The sequence below is a fragment of the Cupressus sempervirens genome, chromosome 8, assembly GCF_028749045.1.
Source record: "Cupressus sempervirens isolate cs-2001-9-10 chromosome 8, ASM2874904v1, whole genome shotgun sequence".
NCBI lineage: Eukaryota > Viridiplantae > Streptophyta > Pinopsida > Cupressales > Cupressaceae > Cupressus > Cupressus sempervirens.
Window position 1 is genome coordinate 672,279,637 of NC_143125.1, and position 19,258 is coordinate 672,298,894.

Genomic DNA, 19,258 nt, shown 5'->3' on the forward strand with positions numbered 1-19,258 from the left:
TAAAATCTAAAGTTTTTAAAATAGAAAGGCTAAAATTTTTCATCTTCATTTCAATGAATATGGAGGTATCTCAATATTATTTACATTATTGATAGATTTTGTTTCAATATTCAAAAATAATTAAAATGAGATAAAATAAAGAACAATTATTTACAATTAAGATTAAAATTAGTAGTAAAAAGTAATCCAAAATTATTTATTATTTTAAAAACCTAGATAATTAATAAATACTTTAAATTAAAACTTATAGTTGTGATATTACCATCAGGATTTAATTGTATAATTTTTGAGTCAAACTCATTGACCCATATATGATGAGTAATGATCCACACATGAATCCATCTCTTGTTAGAATAAATGGAACACTTAGCACTCATTGAATCAGGTGAAGCACGAGAATGTTGAGGAGGTAAAATAATAGTAAATATTTGATCAAATTTGATATATTATTAAATCATTTTAATATTTTATTTCTAAAGTAAATATATTAATAGTATTCTATATGTCAAATATTACCTAAGGAAGGTAATATATTTATAAAAAAATTCATCTCATAAATTACAAATTAGCTAATATATACTGGAAACTAACAATATTTTTTAGTACATTGTTTTGGTCTACTTGATTCAATGAGAACAAAATTTCAGGTACCATTATGAGAAGGTTATAAATTATGTTCCTTCATATTTAAATGAGAATTCTTACTCTCAATTCTATAGTTTGCACCTTGTTAACATGAAGAAATAGTGTTATTAATTTTTGTTATAATTATTATTTCTGATCCATTAAATATTTTTAAAAATATGTCTACTTGAAAATATTATAATAATTGAATAAAAAAACTATGTAATAACAATAGTATAATTTAGTATATATTATGATATTTATAATATAATATTATTTAAAATGTAGGGAGATATAGGGAGGGTTAAGGGGGGAGATGCAAGGGGGGTTGTTAACATGAACAATATGATGAGAGAAGAGAGATAAAGAGGTCAAACGATTAGCACTGCTAAAAGATAGGAGGGAAAAAAGTGAGGGAGAGTGTTTATATATGAGGGAGGAAAATGCGAAGGGAAAGGAAAAAGAAGAAGGAAGTGGGAGGGAGAGAAATAGGGAAAATAATATATACACATATACATACATACATACATACATACATTTGAACAAATGGTAAAGAGGGGGTATGATAAAAAGAGAGATAAGAAGGGATGTAAGGTCCCTCCTAGCACGTACTTATTAAATATGAATTTCTCTATTAAATTTGTTGTAGGAGATTTGAACAGATATGAAGTTTTGTTTTATGTTGTGAATGTCCTAATGAAATTAAGATCAGTTGATACATCCATGTTTTAAAATACTCAGTGATTCGAGAACTACTACATTATCTCAATTGTTTAAACACTAAATTTCACTAACAAAGATATGAGGCATTTTTATCTAATAATAAGGGTGCTGATTTTGGTACATTGATGATTAGGTTTTATGCTTTCAGATAGTTCAGTATTCCTTAATTGGTGATGTTTATGATGATAGGTATATGCACGCCTAACGATGATTATTCTAGTATTTTAATCTAAATTAATGGATAAGTTACGTTATATTGATTTTATAAATTTTGATGATTAAATGTGAGTAGTAATGAATTAAATAGTTGATTATATGAAAGATTCATGTTCTAATTTATGTAACTATCTAGATAGGTTTTAATATATATGCATGTTATTTCTTGAGCTACTGATGTGTGTAATGAGTGTGCAGGATATTTTAGCTGAAAAATTTAATGGAGAAACGAAACTAAACCCTATGTATCAATTGTGGAAACCAGGGTTAAATCTGATGAAAGATGCAAACCCCATTGTTCATATTTTTATTTGTGTTGTGGATTGAATGAATGTATCTTTTTGTAATTAGTAAACATTAATGTTTCATAATAGTATTTTTATAGTGTCACTTGACACTTGTGAATTGTATATGCATTCCAACATGATAGTTAGAGGTAACTGGGTAACTGAAAGATCTAAGTTGGATTAGATTAGTGACCTTTTTGCTAATCAATTAGTAATGAAGATTAGTTATCCTAATCAGGATTAGTGAGTAATCTACATTTTTAGAAAGTTGTAAGTAAGTCCTAAAAAATTCCTAGCTTTTAATAGGTCCCTCATTAATCGTAAAGGCCTAAAATCATGAAATCTAAGCACCTAAGTGGTTAGGTATGGGTTGGGGGCATTTTCCACCCTCCTAGCCCCTTTTGTTGACTTTTATGGTCACTCAAAAACCCCATTTTTGCTTTATTGCGAAAATTGTTTGTTTTCATCATGAGTTGGATAACTTTAACTCCACCTTGAGGTCTACCTTATGACTAGTTGAGTTAGAAGTCTCTAGGGCTTTGGGAAAGTGGGGGGAGTTATTGCTTTTGGAGGGTGGTTGAGTTTAGGATCTCTTTTAGAGGCATTTTTGGAGAGGGTTTGGTTGTTCACCCAATATCTAGTTTTAGATAGGAAATTTCAAGATTGAAGGGAAGGAAGGAGAAACTCATCTCAAACTTGTTCATTTTTCCATAACCTCCTTGTAAAGGTAGGAATTTTTCAGCTCTTTTTGCTCATGTTTCTTATGTTGTTCATGTTTTGTTCATGCATAAGTTATGGTATTTTTCATTGGTATGCTTGTATGTGTATTGGGTATGGTTGGGAGGGATTGAAACATGTTTTATTGAATGCCTTTTCTTTGTATTTTTTTCTTGGAATTTCGATGGGATTATGTGGGTTGTTTTGGCATTACTCACCCTTGGATAGGGAAGAAGTGGCCATGTACGGGGAAAGGGCTTTAGTTGGACTCCAATAGTGTAGAATCTCTTCTCATGATGAGAAGAGGGAAAGAGGGTAGGGTGTTATGGGCCTCTACTTGTCATCACATACCATATTTTGAAATGTTGAATTTTGAAGAAATGAGAGAATAAAAATCCTTGTAATATTGGCCTCGAAAGGGCACTTGTGGAAGAATGAAAGTTCTTGAGATTTTAGCCTCGAAAGGGCTATGTTATAGTGTTGTGACTGATGTCTCCTATTCAAAAAATCCACCTTCTCCCTAGTCTAGTTAAATGTTGAATCTATTGTGCAAACCAAGATGGGAGTGCATGCTTGAATTGTTCTTCATGTTATGTTTGATTTGTCTCTGGGTCAGTTTTCATCTTCTCCATGAATCATCGTGATGTATCGAAGATATTGAAAATGATATATTGATTAGGACCAAGAAGAGAATTCAAATTGTATTTTAATATTATGTAAAAATGTATTTAAACTCTTGTTGAAGTGGCAAGGATATCGGGTTTTCTTACTGGTTCTTTCCCAATGGAGCCTTGAATCAGGTTGATTAATAGAAGAGAAAAGATTGAGTAACAAATCTTGCATTTGAATTTTATAATATTAAGTTATGTATGTGTGCATGGAAAAGTGGATAAAATGGTGATGATCAATTATGTAATTTTCAAGTTCAGATATGTTTTGGGAGAAAGTATGTTATGTTAGAACTTCGATCCATATTGTGTTATTGGGAAACAAATAATATCACATTGTCGATAAAATAAAATTATTCAACTTTCTTGCTTAACTAAATAATTGTTGAATTTAATTTTTTTAAAAAGAAGAAGATATAAACCTCCTTGTTATGAAAATCTTTAAGGCACGAAAGTATGCCTCTTGGAAAATTATGCAAGTTAGAAAAATTTCACACTTAGAAACAAAAAAAATAAAAATCTCTAGGAGCAATATTGTTCTCTGGATTTTGTATGGAAAGCAAATAAAGTCCCTTGTTAGGAACAGAGAATATTCTAAATTGATTCCACAAAAAAAAAAATTGTTTTCTAAATTTAGTTAATAAAAAAAAAAAATTGGAACCAAATAAATAAATACTTAAATCTAAAATATCCTCCTAAGCCTATCCCAAAAGTCTTACCAACTAATCTTTATTGAATAACTACCTATCCTATCTCCTAAATGTGTTGCCCAAGCTATAATCATTACTTCCTAGGCGATATAGCAAGTGGTCTGTAAGTGTTTGACATATTAATTGGGTTGGAGGCCGAATCCATTAAGGAGCAGGTTTGTAATAAAGAAAATCTTAATATGCCCTTGTTTTATCTTACCTTTTTGCCTCCCCTCCTTTCTAGGCATTGAAATGGAAAAGGCCAAAAAATAAAATGTCAGTGGTGGCTGATGTCACCCTCCCTATCACATTACCTTGGACATACCAAGTACTTTGGGGAGGTTCCTTATGCTTAAGACAAATCTCCATTTATTGGTAGGCAAATCAAGTTAGACCCTTGGGTCATGTGCAACCCACCTTTCCCCTCTTACTCCTACGCCTAGAAAGTGAGACCCCACTTAGAGGTAGTTAGAATAGGATGGAAGTGAGCGGCAAGGTTGGAGAGTAGGGGGTTTTGGGGTTTTTTGTATGTGTGTTAGTGGTTAGTATGGGTTTAGGTTAGTTTAGGAATAAGTTTCTAAAGTTAGATGTTAGTATAGTAGTATCTAGTATTAATTTTAGATAATAAAATAGTTGTTAGAAAGTATGTGTGTGTTAGTTAGTTGTTAGAAGTTATGTGTTAATGAAGTTAGCTTAGGATTTGTTCTTTCTAAGTTTTAATGTTAGATTTTTTTTTCAAAAAAATTAGTTTTGAATTAGTATTACTTTTTAAGATTAGTATTATATTATGATGTTAAGTAAGTTGTGTTAGATGTTAGGTTAGGATAATTTTAGTAGTAATAAAGTTATAGATTTTATTAATGTTAGATGTTAATTTTTTATTTATTTATGGAATTTTGTATTTAAATTTAAATGTTAGAATTTAATTAAAGTTTAAAGTGGATAGACAATAACTATATTAAATTATTATTGTTTCAAATTTTAAGTGGAAGCTTCACAAATATAATCGATTGTTAGGTTTGAAATTAGTTTCTTTTAATAAATACAAATATAGCAAGAACTAAATTTGGTTTTCTTAGTTGTTTTGCTACATGTTTAAGATATGATTGTTCTTATATAACGTTTAGAGATTTAATGGCTATCATTTTGTTTTTAGTTGTATAAACCTATTTAAATTAAGTGGTAAATGGTGTTTCATGTTGAATACTAAAGTACTAAAATTTGATTGTTGTAAGTGATAAATGACAATATGTTGGGATTTATTTGGTAGGTGGATTATATTATTTTATTATCTTAATTAATTTTAGTTTAGGTTTGTGTTAATTAAAGATTTTGTTAGTTTTAGTTTGATTTAATAGTGTAGCTTAATGTTGAGATTTAAGTTCTAAATTTAGTATATTTTAGTTAGGATAATTCAATGATTAGATTTTATTTAGATAAGTTAGTTTCGTTATTAGTTAATATTTTGTTTAAGAGAATGGTAGATATTTTTAATTAATTTCAATTAATTAGATAGTGATTTGAGTATTAGTCAAGTTGTATTATTTGAATTATTATTTGGCCTTGGTTAGAGTAATGATGGTATTATTATGTCAGGATAAAAATCAAGTCAAGATATTGGATGTTAGATGTTACTTTACTTAGAGAGTTTCTTTTAATTTCAAATGTCTTGAATAATTAGAGTTATAATTGCTTATATTGTCATTAAATAATTGAATTATATTGTTATCAATATTTGGATCAAATAATGTTATGAAATTTATATTCATGCTACTTTAAGGTAGTTGCGAATTATGTTTTCTAGTAGATTAAACAAATGGTTGGTTTACGTATGAGTTGTTGAAAAGTATATGAAAAAAATTATATTGATTAAAATTAATGTATAACAAAATAAATGTCGAAATCAGTTAAATAAAAAATATTCAAATTTAACAATCTATTAATATCATTGATTAAAAAACTTAAATGGAAATGTCGGGACATCATTAGGAGATCCCATACATGTTTCTCATCTTATCTATACTTTAACATGTACATATAAACATTTTAAAACTTAGTGATGTTATTGATCTAAAAAAAAAATTGATTGGTGTGTTTTTGCCCCGTATGTTTGGGCATGACAAGGGAGAAAGGATTGTCCATATGTGTGAATAAGAGAGATATCAATATGCATAGAGATATACAGATTGTTGTAGGGAAGTGGACAAAGAGAGTTTATAAATAAATATTCAAGAACAACATCAAAAAGTATATAAGACTATCGACTTTAACCTTACATCCATTAAAGATGCAAGTGCTAGTCCTAATTCCATGAACTTGTCCTTCAATAAGGTCCCATTTTGTTACGAGAAGAATCAGCGCAGAATAGGGTTTTGAGGGCCAAAACTTGGTTATGGAGGAAAAACATGGAGTTTGGTTCATCAAATGCAGAACCCGATTTCAATTTTTGTCTGCCAATTTTGCTCAAAAATTGGAAGAAACATCTTCCAAGAAATAGGTGGAAGTTGAAATGAAGACCCAAAGTTTTTGGAAGAACAAATTGGGTTTGTTGTGTTCTTTTTGGAAGATGAGGGTTTTTGTTATTTTCGTCTTCTATTGTGCGAAGGCGAGGGTTTCTGGTTTGCTAGGTTTGTTGGGTTGTGGTCATGGCATTTGCTGGGCTTGTTGAGTTTTTTGTGGCCATGGCGTTTGTTGGGTTGTGGCTGTGGCATTTTTTGCAGTTTCTCTGTGGTCGTGGCTAGGGTTTCTCTGCTTTGAACAGCAGCGGCAGCTTTGAACGGTTCTCTTCTCCCACCCACCTTTGCATATTGGATTTTTTTTGAGTTTTTTTTGTTCATTCAAATGTAACAATTTGTTGCAGGTCTGCTTAGAAAAATAGTTAAAATATATGCTCAAGAATGAGTTCTAGTATGTGCTCATGCCATTTAACTCTGATTACATGTATATATCATAGTTAAAGTTTTAATTTTTTGTACTCATATCAATGAAATTTACAAGTATATCAATAGCCTTTATCTATACATAGCTGACCTATACATAGTTTATCATGGTTCTATTTTTATCTGCTATCTACTTAGCAATTTAGTCAATATATGTGGTAATTGTTTGTTTCAAATCTATTTTTAAAATAGTCAATATGTGCTCACTAATAAATTTTAGTATAGTGTTGTGAGAGATCAATACCAGTGAAATGAACAATTAAACTTTGTAACAGTTTCTAGCTATTTGTATCAAATCTATTTAGCAAAATAGTCAATATGTGCTCACTAATAAATTTTAGTATAGTGTAGTGAGAGATCAATACTAGTGAAATGAACAACCAAACATTGTAACAGTTTCTTGCCAGTAATGAGTTCTAGTATATTGCTGTGAGAGATGAATGCAATACCATTAAATAGAGCCAAGTCATAAACTTGTGCTCACTAAAAAACTTCTAGTATAGTGTTGTGAGAGATCAATACCAGTGAAATGAACAACTAAACTTTGAAATAGTTTCTTGCCAGTAATGAGTTCTAGTATACTATTGTGAGATATGAATGCAATGCCATTAAATAGAGCCAAGTCATAAACTTGTGCTCACTAATAAATTCTAGTATAGTGTTGTGAGAGATCAATACCAGTGAAATGAACAACTAAACTTTGTAATAGTTTCTTGCCAGTAATGAGTTATAGTATACTGCTATGAGAGATGAATGCAAATGAGTTTTAGTATATTGATGTGAGAGATGAATGCAATAACATTAAATAGAGCCAAGTCATAAACTTGTGCTCACTAATAAATTCCAGTATAGTGCTGTGAGAGATCAATACCAGTGAAATGAACAACTAAACTTTCTAACTGTATCTTGTTGGTAATGAGTTCTAGTATACTACTATGAGAGATGAATGCAATACCATTAAATAGAGCCAAGTCATAAACTTGTGCTCACTAAAAAAATTCTAGTATAGTGTTGTGAGAGATCAATACCAGTGAAATGAAAAACTAAACTTTGTAATAGTTTCTTGCCAGTAATGAGTTCTAGTATATTGCTATGAGAGATGAATGCAATACCATTAAATAGAGCCAAGTCATAAACTTGTGCTCACTAATAAATTCTAGTATAGTGTTGTGAGAGATCAATACCAGTGAAATGAACAACTAAACTTTGTAATAGTTTCTTGCCAGTAATGAGTTCTAGTATACTATTGTGAGAGATGAATGCAATACCATTAAATAGAGCCAAGTCATAAACTTGTGGTCACTAATAAATTCCAGTATAGTTTTGTGAGAGATCAATACCAGTGAAATGAACAACTAAACTTTTTAACTATTTCTTGCTAGTAATGAGTTCTAGTATATTGCTGTGAGAGATGAATGCAATATCATTAAATAGAGCCAAGTCATAAACTATGTATGGATCAACTATGTATAGATCAATGGCAATCATGGCTTTTATTTATACATAATCAATATGTGCTTAATAATGAATTCTAATATATGATCATGTGATTACTTGTATATATCATAGTTCCAATCAAGAAAAATATGACAATCATGGCTTTTATCTATACATAGTTGACCTATGCATAGTTTATCATGGTTCAAATTTGTTTAGCAAAATAGTCCAATATATGTTGTAACAGTTTGTTTAGAATCTATTTAACAAAATAGTCAATATATGCTCACTAATGAGTTCCAATATAGTGTTGTGAGAGATCAATACCAGTGAAATGAACAACTAAACTTCGTAACAGTTTCTTGCCAGTAATGAGTTCTAGTATACTGCTGTGAGAGATGAATGCAATATCATTAAATAGAGCCAAGTCATAAACTATGTATGGATCAACTATGTATAGATCAATGGAAATCATGGCTTTTATCTATACATAATCAATATGTGCTCAATATGTGCTCAATAATGAATTCCAGTGTGTGATCATGTGATTACTTGTATATATTATAGTGTCAATCATAATAGAAAAATATGGCAATCATGCTTTTATCTATACATAGTTTATTATGGTTCATATCTGTTTAGCAAAATAGTCCAATGAGTTCCAGTATAGTGTTGTGAGAGATCAATGCAATACCATTAATCAAAGTGAATCATGCCAATGAAATGAACAACTAAACTATGGATATATCAAGTATTTATTGATCCATGCAAAATTGTTCAACATACTTATGAGGTCATAAACTATGTATAGATAAAATCCATAATTTCAAACTATGTATAGATCAATGCAGAAAGAAACTCTATTCCCACTGCCAACAATACTACTTTTCATCTTCTAAAAGATGAGCCTCAGTTTCAGCAGACCCGATTGTTTATTAAAATACATTCATAAAAACCCAAATTCAGGTTACAATTTGTACATGTGTATGTGTACATACATACATATGTGTCTATACATTTATACATGTGTGTACATGCATACATACATACATACATTCATGTGTGTGTGTACATACATACATGCATACATGTGTGTGTACGTACATACATGCATACATGTGTGTGTACGTACATACATGCATACATGTGTGTGTACGTAAATACATACATACATGTGTGTGCACATACATATACACATACATGTGTGTATACATATAGACAAATGGAATCAGTATTATGCTTTCATTGGTATAGATAGATTACATGGAGTAGAATGACAAATTATTGTAATTTGTTCATTATGGGCTTATGATCCTTAGTAGTTAGTACTCCTTATCGATGTACACGCTACCACTTGAAAGAGTGGTCAAGAGAGAACCCAATAAACTCTGCACATGAGTTGTTCAACCATCGACACTCCTCTCTTAGAAATGCAATAGAACGTATGTTTGGTATTCTAAAGCAACATTTTCCAATCTTAAGAAATGCAACGTCTTATGATATCATGACACAATCCTATATTGTTTTAGCATGTTGCATACTTCACAAATTCATTATGATAGAGGATGGCCTTCCATTGGAAGAAGCTATTGAAGAGGAAGATTATCGTGATGGGATAGAGGTACCACTGCTTGAGACATATGGGTTGTCTCAAGAGGATAGAAATGAGTGGGCCCAATTTCGAGAAGATATAGCAAGTAGGATGTGGGAAGATTATAGATCTCGAGAATAAATGATTTATTAGAAGGCAATGTGCTTTATATGATTAAATTGATGTATGCATATACAATGATGGTGTGTGATTTCATTATTCTAATATCAGTCCTTACTAGATTCTAATTAAATAAAAAGAACATTAACTTTCAATTTCACACCTACATTATGTACAAAAATTGTTGATCATATATGCAATACACAATCCAACTTGAAATATAGATTTCATTATTTTAAATGCAAGAAAGCACAATTATTATACATCTTTGCATTGAGAAAGTACAATAACATGCTTCATAATGGGGCTCATGACTATTTACTTGCCATTGATATCACCATTTTATCTTGTTGGTATTTTTTTGATGCTGATGTGTTATCATCAATTATTGCTTAAAATGTGTATCATCTGATAGGAGTAGCTCAAATGTCTCCCAACTATTCCTCCTATTTGCTGCCTCAAAACCACTCAAACTATCACATGATGTAGTTGAATAATGTTTATCATCTTCAGTTAAATGCTTTCAAGTTTAGTAAATGTTAGCCTCATTGCATTAGGATGTATTAAAAAATGATATTTAAAGTTTATTGTCTTCAATTTTAAATGAAATACAACAAGGAGTACCAAATGATGAAGATCATAAGCCCACTAGTAAGAAGAGAACATTGAATTCACTGAAAATCCTATTTTTTTAATGTTATTCCTTGTTGAATTCCATTTAAATTTAAAGAGCAGTAACTTTCAATTTCAGTTGTATGATTACTTTAAATCGTAATACGTTTACCTATTCAATATGTTAGCCTCGTTCCATTATGATGTATTACAAATTGATAGTTAAAGTTTTTCACCTTCAAATTTAAATGAAATACAAGGAGTACACAATGGCATATACTGAGCTCATGATGAGCATGGACAGATTTGATCATGTGAACTAGATGTGTTCTCCCATTACTTTGAATGATATAGATGGATCCCTCACTGTGAGCAACAAATCTTCTTCTTCAAAGAAGAAAATGTGGACAAAACCGATGGAACGCAAATTTCTAGACTTGCTCCTCAAACAAGTCCATCTTGGGCAAAAAGGTGAAGGTGGGTTTAAAAAAGAGGCATGGACTACGATAGAGAGGACATTCAATGTAGCGATGAACTTGAATCTATCACGAGATCATTTTAAGAATAAGCTAAAAACATGGAAAGTAGGATATAAAGTAATGAAGGACTTGAAAAATACAAGTGGGTTAGCTTGGAATGAAGAAACTCAAACTGTGGATGCTGAGGATTCAGTTTGGGATGACCTTTTGAAGGTAGGATGATCTTTGTACTCTTTTCATTGAAGAAATTTTCCCTTCTTATTTTAATAATGAAAAACTTACAACCTAATCCATCTATTAATGCTTACATGTAGAGGAGAGAATTCAAAAATGCAAAAATGTATAAGAGGTCACCTTTCCAATATTTCAATGAGTTGGCTGTAATTGTCGGCAATGACATTGTTGAAGGGTTCACATCTACAACACCCCTTGATGCTGAAGAAGGGCACCCTATGAATGATGCATTTAACGTGCTTGATGAGGATGATACCAATTGTGGTACATCTCTTGACAGCCAACTAGATATTGATGAAGAGTTATATCATTTCAATCAATCGAGTGCAAGTGCTAGAGGGACAACTCCACCATCATCATCAAGGAGGGGAAAGAGGAAGAAGACATCTTTGTCTACATCATTGAATGTGATATACAAAACTATGAAGTAACTGAAAGATGGCCTCGGTAAGCCTCATATTGTAAAAGTGGATAAATTTGAAGACAATAATATGTTAAGTGCTGCATATACTACTCTCAAAGTTGTCCCTGAACTAAGTCGAACAGTTTTTGTGAAAGCACATGATACCTTCATGCTTCAACGTGAAAGAGCCAAAGGGTTCTTGATGATGGATGAGGTGGAGCGGGTGGAGTGGATTGCAATGAGATTTGGTTTGATTTAGCTATTTCAACTACTAACTGGATTGCAATGACATATGCTGCATGATTACTCTATTCAATGGTTTTGCATTAATCTCTAATAGCACTAAACTGAAACTATATTGATCTCACATCACTATATTGGAACTCATAATTGAGCACATTTTGACTATTTAATTGACTATTTACTTGATATATCCATAGTTTAGTTGTTCATTTCATTCGCATGATTCACTTTGATTAATAGTATCACATTGATCTCTCACAACATTATATTGAAACTCATTAGTGAGCATATATTTACTATTTTGTTAAACATATTCTAAACAAACTGTTACAACATGTATTGGACTGTTTTGGTAAACAAATTTGAACCATGATAAACTATGTATAGATAAAAGCCATGATTGCCATTGATCTTCCATGTATACTCATAAATATAGGACGAACATCCATACATAGTTTATGAGTTGGCTGTGTTTAATGGTATTGCATTGATCTCTACATAGTTTATGACCTCATATGTATGTTGAATGATTTTGCATGGATCTATACATGATATATCCATAGTTTAGTTGTTCATTTCATTGGCATGATTCACTTTGATTAATGGTATTGCATTGATCTCTCACAACACTATACTGGAACTCATTAGTGAGCATATATTTACTATTTTGTTAAACAGATTCTAAACAAACTATTACAAAATATATTGGACTGTTTTGCTAAACAGATTTGAACCATAATAAACTATGTATAGGTCAACTATGTATAGATAAAAGCATGATTGCCATGTTTTACTATTATGATTGGCACTATGATATATACAAGTAATCACATGAGCACATACTGTAATTCATTATTGAGCACATATTGACTATTTTGCTAAACAGATTTGAAACAAATAGCCAGACACTGTTAGAAAGTTTAGTTGTTCATTTCACTAGTATTGATCTCTCACAACACTATACTGGAATTTATTAGTGAGCACACATTGACTATTTTGCTAAACAGATTTGAAACAAATAGTTACCACATATATTGACTAAATTGCTAAGCAGATAACAGATAGAAATATAACCATGATAAACTATGTATAGGTCAGCTATGCATAGATAAAAGCTATTGATAAACTTGAAAATTTCATTATTGAGCACATATTGATTATGTCTAGATAAAATCCATGATTGCCATTGATCTATACATAGTTGATCCATACATAGTTTATGACTTGGCTCTATTTATATGGTATTGCATTCATCTCTCACAGCAGTATACTAGAGCTCATTACTGGCAAGAAACTGTTACAAAGTTTAGTTGTCCATTTCACTGGTATTGATCTATCACAGCACTATACTGGAATTCATTAGTGAGCACATATTGACTATTTTGCTAAATAGATTTGAAACAAACAATATGTATGTACACTCATGTATGTACATACATACGTACGTATGTATGTATGTTCATATGTATGTACACACATGTATGTACATATGTATACATACTTGATCTATGGATTGCATTGATCTCTCACAACACTATACTGAAACTCATTACTAAGCACAGTTTTACTATTTTGCTAATCATGTATGTATGTATGTATGTGCGTATGTATGTACACACATGTATGTACGTACGTATGTATGTGCATATGTATGTACACACATGTATGTACGTACATACGTATGTATGTATGTATGTATGTATGTGCGTATGTATGTACACACATGTATGTACGTATGTATACATACTTGATCTATGCATAGTTTAGTCATCCATTTCATTGGCATGATTGGCATTAGTCAATATGCAGTTTAGTTATTCATTTCATTAGCATTCACACGATTGGCATGTGAAGTAATTCCAAATGGTTAGTTGGCTTTGTTTAATGGTATTGCATTGATCTCTCACAACACTATATTGGAACTCATCACTGAGCACATTTTTACTATTTTTCTAAGCATGTATGTATGTATGTGTGTATGTATGTATGTACACATGTATGTATGTGCATATGTATGTACACACATGTATGTACGTATGTATACATACTTGATCTATGCATAGTTTAGTCATCCATTTCATTGACATGATTGGCATTGGTCAATACATAGTTTAGTTGTTCATTTCATTGGCATTCACATGATTGGCATGTGAAGTAATTTCAGATGGTTAGTTGGCTTTGTTTAATGGTATTGCATTGATCTTTCACAATACGTAGTTTATGATCTCGTAAACGTTTGGTATAGTTGTTCATTGCATTGTTAATTAGAGTTATATTTGAACCATACAAATGTGGAATACACGAGGAGTGGCAAATGATGAATGCTCAATTGTAGAACTTGAGAGCATATAGAAATGTGATTTACTAGATGATTGTATAGTTCATGATTTTGTCCTATGTTATATTTATAGTCCTAATTTGCTTGCATATGTTTTTATTTCTTGTCTTTTTGTCCCTATTTGATTTCTTATGTATGTTCTCGCGAACAAGATTATCAAAAGTATTGAGGATTCCTAGTAGATGATTGTATAGTTCATGATCCTGTCCCATGTTATATGTATATTCCTAATTTTCTTGGATATTTTTTAAATTTCTTATTTATTTTTCACAATTTGGTTTCTTATGTACGTGCTTCTTGACAAGATTGTCAATGGTATTGATAAAGTGTCTTTCTTTTGTATTTTTTTATTGCTCCTGATTTGTTGATATTGCAAGACCACACATGCTAATAAAAAATGAACTATCTGATGATTGTTTACTGTGTTTGTAAACAGTCAATATTTCTGATACCACTCCTTTGTGTATTCCATTAAAAAATAATCAGGGTTTAATTTTTCAAGCATGTTTAGTTCATATATGCAGGATTGCCCATCTAACAATACAAACAGTAATGGGAAGATTGAGTAGCATGAGAGGGTTGGAGTCGAATGTGAGGCATAAGGGCATACATCATGGATTTCTCAGTGTTTTCGTATTTAACGATGTGTTTTCACACCACTAGATCATGGATATTGTTCTTTCTCATCAGTTCATGGATATTGTTTTTCTATCTTCTATCAAGTTAGCAAGTTTTCATATTGTTCATGGATATGTGATCTAGTTAGCAAGTTTTCATATTGTAGTGATTATGTGAAATTCATTATCAGAATTTCATGATGTTAAAATATGATTTATATGATTAATGATTTTCATGATCTTTTTTTAAAAATTGCATGTAAAATCTATGTAACCAAAATTCTGCATTTTTTAAGAACAATTATTAACAAAGCATCAATTTTCTTGTTAAAGTTATTATCAGATGTTTAATGTGTGTGAATGTAAAATGATATATTTTTTCCTATATAATATTTCACGTAAAATTTTAGTTGCATATTTTGTTGAATAATTAACTTAATAAATTTATTGAAAGGGAGAGATACATAGAGGGGCAGAGAGTGCAGGATAGGAAAGGGGGAGGGAGGCAGGGACAGAGAGAGAGAGAGAGAGCGAGAGAGAGAGAGAGAGAGAGAGAGAGAGAGGAGCTTGTGTGTTCCTACATATGTAGAAAGATGTCCTCGAGAGATATATACATAGAGGGGGGAGAGAAGAGTGGGCTAGGTTGAGAGAGGAACAGAGGGAGGACACAAACACACACATATTTAGCGGCTAAATCACAAGGTTTGAGTTCAAATGAACTCGACAATAAATTCAATTCGACGATAAATTTGTCTTATATAATTTTTTCAAAAATATATAATATATATGATCACAATTTTTAACTATGGGACAAAAAATAACTTTGTACAAATGATTACAAGTATGATTATTTTTTACTTTTCTTTGCTAATAAATAGAATTAAAATAAAAAATAATAATCATTTTATTTATTCTTGACTAACAAAATAAAACTGTGAATATTCAAGAATTAAAAATAATAATAATGCAGTCTAATTATAAATAAATTAAATCATAAATATTAATACTTTGCTCATTATAATCCTTGTGTTTCACTAATAAAATAAGATTAAAAAATTTTACATCAAATTCCAATTCCAATTCGAAAATGAGCAACCAAACGCAAGAAAAAGATATTTCCAGTCATATTTCATTCCAATTCCAATTTCTAAATTGGCAACTAAATGCAAAATATGGATTTGTATATTCATCTTCGATGTCAACCAAACGGTCCAACTATCTTCCTAAAACACATAACCGAATTTTCGAAAATCTGGTTATGAGATAACCTGGTTATAAGATAAATTCATCTTCCCCAACCAAACAGGCCTAAACATACAAAGCCAACATAAAAATCCAAGATACTTGTCAAAATTAAGCCGTCATTTTATATAAAGCCATCGTTATTGAACAAGTTCTTAGTTGACTGTGTTGACCAAATCAAGCCAGCTTAACCCAAAGGAAAATTCTGGAACATGATAGAAATTTGATATGGTTTTGACTAGGTTAAAAGTGAGGGACAAATAAAGTCGGGGTCACTTTCCAAAGCACTCATGACAGGAGGAGGAAGGCAAATCTCTAGATCAACACTTCCTCCACCTTCTCTACCAGGATAAGCAGACATCTTCCCGTCAAAGTGGTTGGCAATCCCACTCCTGACCGCAACAGGTCGTCCCCACCCGAAATCATTCTCATACATCTCAAACCGCGGGGAACTCCCCACTAACACAGAGTTCTTTTCAAACTCGTCCAGCCTATACACCATTGGCTCCTTCTTCCACTTATCAATTCTTTCCCTGATAACCCCGGCCATATGACCTGCTATTAAACCGTTCAACAGACCAGCCGAGAAGGAAAGAGACAAACTGAGAAGCTCCCCACACGTGGCAGTCACGCGTATAGTCTGAATAGCGTTGCCGAAGTAAGAGCTCGGCAGCGGAGGAAGAAGCAGAGGACGACAATTGACGGAAACATAAAATGTCGTGGGCTCGTCCGGGCAGAGCCTCCGGGCCCGCGTGACTGCCCGCCACATGTGTGCGCACAAGGCCTGGAAGGAAGAGATCGTGAAGGATGAATCCTGGTTAGCCCGCTCCTTTAAGCGGCTGATCGTATGGACGCTGAAATGGAAGATTTTTACCCGCACTGGAGGCAGGGAAATACGCGGGACGTGACCGTCCTGGTCAAGGCCAAGTCTAACTACAGAGCCGGGAGGCTCTACCAGACTGCGGTCGTAGATAGGGTTAACAGAAATTTTATTGCCATTTGTTTCGCACAGATCTGACCACGAATTAAAAAAATTCCAGAGCGAAACCCCGTCGGCTACGGCGTGGTTGAGCGTGCAACATACTGCAATCCCGTCTTTCAGCCGAGTTACCTGCAAATTTCAGATCAACGATCATTTAAACACTAGAAGCCCTTGTACAAAGAACTTCAGCTTCAAATTAAAAAATTTCCTCTATTTCCGTTAATAGCCCTGATTCGCAGAAGCCTTTACCATTTCAAGCCAGAAAATACACATTCATTGATTTACCTGCAACTTTCATATCGCCGAAACCCTAAGAACCCTTGCACAAACAACTTCAGCTTTAAATTTAATAACTCTTCACTATTTTCCTTAATTACCCTGATTCGCCGTAAATCATTATACGATTCCAAGCCAGAAAATTTACATTCATTGATTTACCTGGACGACGAGTAGCGGAAGGCGATGGCCTTCAAGATTGACGGCTCCACTGAGGGCAAATAGTTCTTCCACAGGTGACGTGACTTCTTCTGTGATGAGATCTGCAATGCTTAGGTCCTCTGCCGTGGCTTCGACGAAATCGACGCCGGAATCGTTGCATTGGATGTAAATACCGCCATCCAGAGGATCAGTTGTTAACCGGCCGGCCAAAGGATAAAAATTTACCAGTACCTCAGAAAGCCTTGCAACAAGCCGGTCTACATAAGAGGAGAAGTCGTCGGTGGGGGTTTGATAGAGGAGGCCCTTTTGAATGTAATGCACTAACAGCATTTGTAAATCTGAGCACGACAATTTAATTTTTTGAGCTTCGGATGGAGTGGCTGGAAATACACTGCGCTTTCTATTAACATGAACCATTTTGTTCTCACACAGATAAATCGCAGGGAAATAAAAGCAGAAGGGGATGAAATGAATGAATTACACGAGATAGGGCTGAAATAAAGAGAATTTTAAAGATCGAGCACTTGTAATAATTATAAATCACTGATTGTTCTTCCTTTGTCTCACTCTCCATAGAGCACAAGTAAAACCTTAAGCTTTCTTTAATGGCAATCCGCAGATAGACTCCTGCATCGATTGAACTCTTCGATATAAAAGCTTTCTTTGATTTTAAATAAACTTCTGGTTGCGCCATCAAATCACTTATGTTTTTCCCGTTCTCGGCAAGTACGACAAACTGGCCCGGAATAAGGGCACCAACTACGTTGCAACTTATTTGCACCGTAGAAATGCGTGCCCCAATTCTTTTCTGCCCGGATGTCAGTCTAGTACGCACCTGATAATGTTTTGCTGACATTGTCCTTCATACTACTAAATTTTATTTTATTTTACTTTAGTCCATTGATTAAATTTGTCTATAGGACATTTTTATCTCAATATTGTATAATATTTTTGTTTATTAAATTAGTGTTATAATATTTTAAGTAGATTGAAGTTTTGAAATTATATATTGAATTGGTAAAGGTAAAATTTTAATTTTATTTTATAGTTATTATTACTATTATATTTCATAAATAATAATATAATTTAAACAAAATTTGTGTATAGTTGAATTTTGAAATTTATTAATTAAATTTATAATTTTAAATTTTTTTTGGTATTATGTAACTTAATTTAAGTGAGTAATAACAATTTATTATTAAATAATTTTTTGAGATGATATAAGTAAATCTATTTTAACTTATAGATAACTTTTTAATTTGATTGTTTTCTAATGCAAATTAATTTAGTATGTAATAAAATATAATTTGGGATATATTTAATAAGTATAATCATTTAGCAAATATACGATTAACAATGTAAACGATGTTAAAAAACAATATACTATTAAAAATGACTTATATTCCTAAATTTCATAAATTAACATTATCACATTTTTACAATCTATTTATAATGAAAATTTTATTTCATTTGTAGAATTTGTATCGAATACAATAAATAAATCAATATAAAAGTATTGTCAAGTTTTTATACTTCTTCTCATTAAATAAAATATATTTATCTATCTTATTTTTTTAAAACAATATCACTTTTCTACAATCAATATATTATTAACAATATAAACAATGTGAGCAATGTTTCTGGATTAGATTGTGTGAG

General features: G+C 31.7%; 1 protein-coding gene across 1 annotated transcript; it reads right to left on the reverse strand.

Annotated features, from left to right (window-relative positions):
* Window positions 1-16,039: 16,039 nt before the first annotated feature.
* Window positions 16,040-18,281, reverse strand: LOC149544232 (BAHD acyltransferase DCR-like). The gene is made up of 2 exons (XM_089798748.1): window positions 17,600-18,281; window positions 16,040-17,290 (listed from the first exon to the last, which is right to left on the reverse strand). Exons 1-2 carry the CDS (start codon window positions 18,014-18,016, stop codon window positions 16,418-16,420), a joined length of 1,290 nt encoding a protein of 429 aa, XP_089654874.1. The 5' UTR covers window positions 18,017-18,281; the 3' UTR covers window positions 16,040-16,417.
* Window positions 18,282-19,258: the final 977 nt, after the last annotated feature.

Bases quoted from the DNA above. Each gene is read 5' to 3' on its own strand.
- LOC149544232 (XM_089798748.1), bottom strand. From the start codon at position 18,016: ATGGTTCATGTTAATAGAAAGCGCAGTGTATTTCCAGCCACTCCATCC. The intron at 17,291-17,599 runs GTAAATCAATGA...TGAAATTTGCAG, and splicing joins TTCCGCTACTCGTCGTCCAG to GTAACTCGGCTGAAAGACGG.